We start from the raw sequence: 3,291 nt of genomic DNA on the forward strand, positions 1-3,291 counted from the left end.
AAACCCTTTGAATGTGAGCTTTGTGGACAAAGATTTAGTCGGAAGTCATCCCTAAACACACACATGAAAGTCCACACTGGATAGAAACCCACAAGTCTAGCTTAAACAAACACACAAAAATCCACAGGAAACAAAGTGCAACTCTGCAGTCTCTGAGGTCCCTTTAGACTTCAGTCTGCTCTAAAACACATGAGAACCTACACAGGAGGAAAACTGAATTTAACTGAATATTAGGTGTTTTCAACAATAAGTTTGCCTTGGTGTACTCGATGTCTTGTTTATCACAAACTTTAAAAAAAAATCAGTTCTTCTAGTCTCAACATCTGGCTCCAAAAAATTTGTATATATTAAATTTTAATGTAATGCTCTTGACCAACTTATTCCATCTCAAACTGGTGCTAAATGCTGACGAAACCAAAGGGATGTTGTTTTCCAACAGAAAGTCGGTGCCAGCAACTCGTCCTCTTATCCATGCATGGTGTTCCTATTGAGTTTGTAGATTCATACAAATACTTGGGAATTTTAGTTGATGCACATCTCTCTTTTAAACCACATCGAAAACTTGATAAACAGAAATTAAAACTGGGTTTCTTTTTCAGAAATAGATCTTGTTTAACTCTGAATGGCAGAAAACACCTTGTTACTGCTACTGACCATTGACTATGGTGACATTATTTACATGAATGCCCTGCCAGTCCCTTGCAGATGTTCGATGCTGTCTACCCGTTTTGAACTTAATTGTTGGCATTTTTTATATTCTCTGTTGTCTTTATATGTTGTGATTCTTATGCATGTTCCTTTGTACTGAAACTCTGGCACAATAATTTCCTGCGAGATCAATAAAGTTCTATCTTATCTCTTACCATGGCGCACTAAGATTCATAACTGGTTGTAAGGTCATGGTGTCTTTATTGGCATTCACATCACATGTGGTACATGAGGTGGAACGAAGCTATGTATGCAGGGTCCCGGTTACATATTATACATATTATATATATATATATATATATGGGTGTTTGGCCGAGATGGTGTAGAGGCAGGGCAGCCGGCTTGGGACCCAAAAGCCCCAGGTTCGATCCCCAGTCACTGCACATCACGTGGCGTCTTTGTGCAGCACACCTCATCCCCAAAATGTCCCCCGGGCGCTTTCAATAGCTGCCCACTGCACCACCTGGTGGTGGATGGGTTAAGTGCAGAGACTAATTTCGCCATTGTATGGAGACATTGTGATGACATTATTATTATTATTTAAGTAAAGTGGTATGGTATATATGCACTCACACACACAAATACCTTTATTGATTGGGCAGTTTTTTTGTGATGCGGCAGTTTTTAACAGATTTTTGGGCTGGAAAACCTCGACTATCTGGCAACACTGCCGTAGTCTCGCTGCCCACAACCGGTGAAAAACGGCACGAAGACACCGCTGAATTCACGGAGCGAGTCCAACAGACTGGAGGAAGCTGTGGAGAAATATTGGGTCTTTTTGAAGGAATAATCTCAGATTACGAAGAGGAACTGTCGAGTTGGAGAGAAAATGAGCGCAGGTTTGTTTGTTTCATTCAGCATCAGACGATGTTAGCTAGCTGTGGTTTCTAGGTACTTGATGGATTTAGCTTCTTAACAAGAACTTGTAAATCTGTTGTCTGTGTTTGTAGCTTAGCATGCTAACAGAAGAACAAAAAAGAACAAAAAAAAAAAACACTTCAGGGAAACTTCATCTTGGTCCAAAACAAAAAATCAGTTCTTTCTCTGGTCAGATGTTTGAGTATTTCAGGTTTTAACACATTCATCGGTCCGATCTCCCCTCAGCTTCTAAATAAATAATCTGAGGCCTAACAAACTTTAATCTAAAAACAACAGCTTAAGTCAAAAACATTTTTATCTTTTAGCTTTTAGGAATCATTCAGCAAACTTTGGCTATTTTCAGTTTAGCTGATTTTAGCTTGTAGCTGTGGTTTTAATGATTTTAGCTTCAGTTCTGTTTGTTTGAACTTTAAGAATCCTGTTAAGTCATTCTTAGAGAAAGTTCAGTAAAGTCTTTCAGCACTCAGCATTCTTAATGCACTTTCACAGAAGATACGTCTGTTTCCCGTTAGACAGTTTTTACTCTCATGTGTTCAGTTATAATAGTTCATATCATAATAATGCATTAAAGTTATAATTATGTTGTATTCCAGTTACACATTTTCAGGTTTAAATCTGAGCTGTTGCATTCTGATATGAATCTTTGTGTGTTCTGGCCCTCCAGTGGCTCAGCTGCAGTACCGCAGCGTTACTCCTCCTGGTCCACATGGACCTGTCAACATGCAGATGTCCTGCACCAGGGGATTCCTGGAACACGCAGCATCCATGGACAGGCATTTCCTCTGTGGATTAGTCTTGGTTGTTTCACATGGTGCTCTCCTTGTTGTATGTGGGGACTGCCATGCAAATGTAAAAGTGACAACACTAGAAACTTTAAGCAGTTTATTTCACATAACTCAGATGTCCACTCTGTCTAAAAGACTATGATACATACAAAAAAATATAAACCTGACCTAAACTAGGTCACTTCTATGAACTAAACATGAATTAAACATGAGTACACCCGGACAAAATCATGGCAAAAATGTATGGCACAACACCAACAAACCCAATTTAGACCCTCACCAGAATGTCTGGAACAAACTAGCAGGTTTCTTGGGACGCTGGAGAAGGTTATATCAGGACGTCTCACTGCTGACATCCAAGCCATTCGTCTTCTTTTTGTTTGGTCCCTCGCGTGGTTTCCAGACGAGAAAACAATGAAATGAAAGTCCGTTTTCTATCTTTTTCTTTTCTGTCTTGTGACCGGACATTACATCCAGTAAAGCAACAAGTTCGGACCATTGCTAAATTGTTTTAACCTACGCAGATTTAAAAAAATTCAACGAGAAAGCTTTATTTTCCGAGACAGTAAAGATGGTGATCCTATCCCATCAGCCACCGCGCCGCGGACACAGTGGCGTCACGTTCTAAAGATCTGTTAGATTTTCTTAACTACATTTTTTAGAGTCGATGGAATTGAAATTAATAGAGTCAATGAGGTGAAATTTCTGGGTGTCATCATTGATGAAAAACTAACATGGAGATCTCACGTAAAAAACTTAAGAACTAAAATAGCTAAATCGATTGCAGTAATGTACAAAGTTAGAGTTATTCAATGATAAAGCAATGTTTCTATTGTATAATGCCATTATTGTTCCACATTTAATTTACTGTATTGAAGTCTGGGGTAAAGCATGTAAAACAATTACAAATCCAATTTTT

The 3,291-nt window shown here is 38.8% G+C and overlaps 2 protein-coding genes across 2 annotated transcripts in view; both read left to right on the forward strand.

Moving 5' to 3' along the window:
• Window positions 1-732, forward strand: part of LOC119412878 (F-actin-monooxygenase MICAL3-like) — an 8,726-nt gene extending 7,994 nt beyond the window's left edge. The window contains exon 4 of the mRNA XM_037679914.1: window positions 696-732. Coding sequence (XP_037535842.1) covers window positions 696-732 — 37 coding nt within the window. The remainder of the gene's footprint in view (window positions 1-695) is intronic.
• Window positions 733-1,478: 746 nt separating this feature from the next.
• The window catches only part of LOC119412012 (zinc finger protein 2 homolog), a 15,467-nt gene continuing 13,654 nt past the window's right edge, over window positions 1,479-3,291 (forward strand). The window contains exon 1 of the mRNA XM_037678986.1: window positions 1,479-1,547. Within this exon, the coding sequence (XP_037534914.1) occupies window positions 1,538-1,547 (10 nt within the window). The 5' untranslated portion in view covers window positions 1,479-1,537. The remainder of the gene's footprint in view (window positions 1,548-3,291) is intronic.

This window comes from Nematolebias whitei, chromosome 7, assembly GCF_014905685.2.
Source record: "Nematolebias whitei isolate Nwh7 chromosome 7, NemWhi1, whole genome shotgun sequence".
Classification (NCBI taxonomy): domain Eukaryota; kingdom Metazoa; phylum Chordata; class Actinopteri; order Cyprinodontiformes; family Rivulidae; genus Nematolebias; species Nematolebias whitei.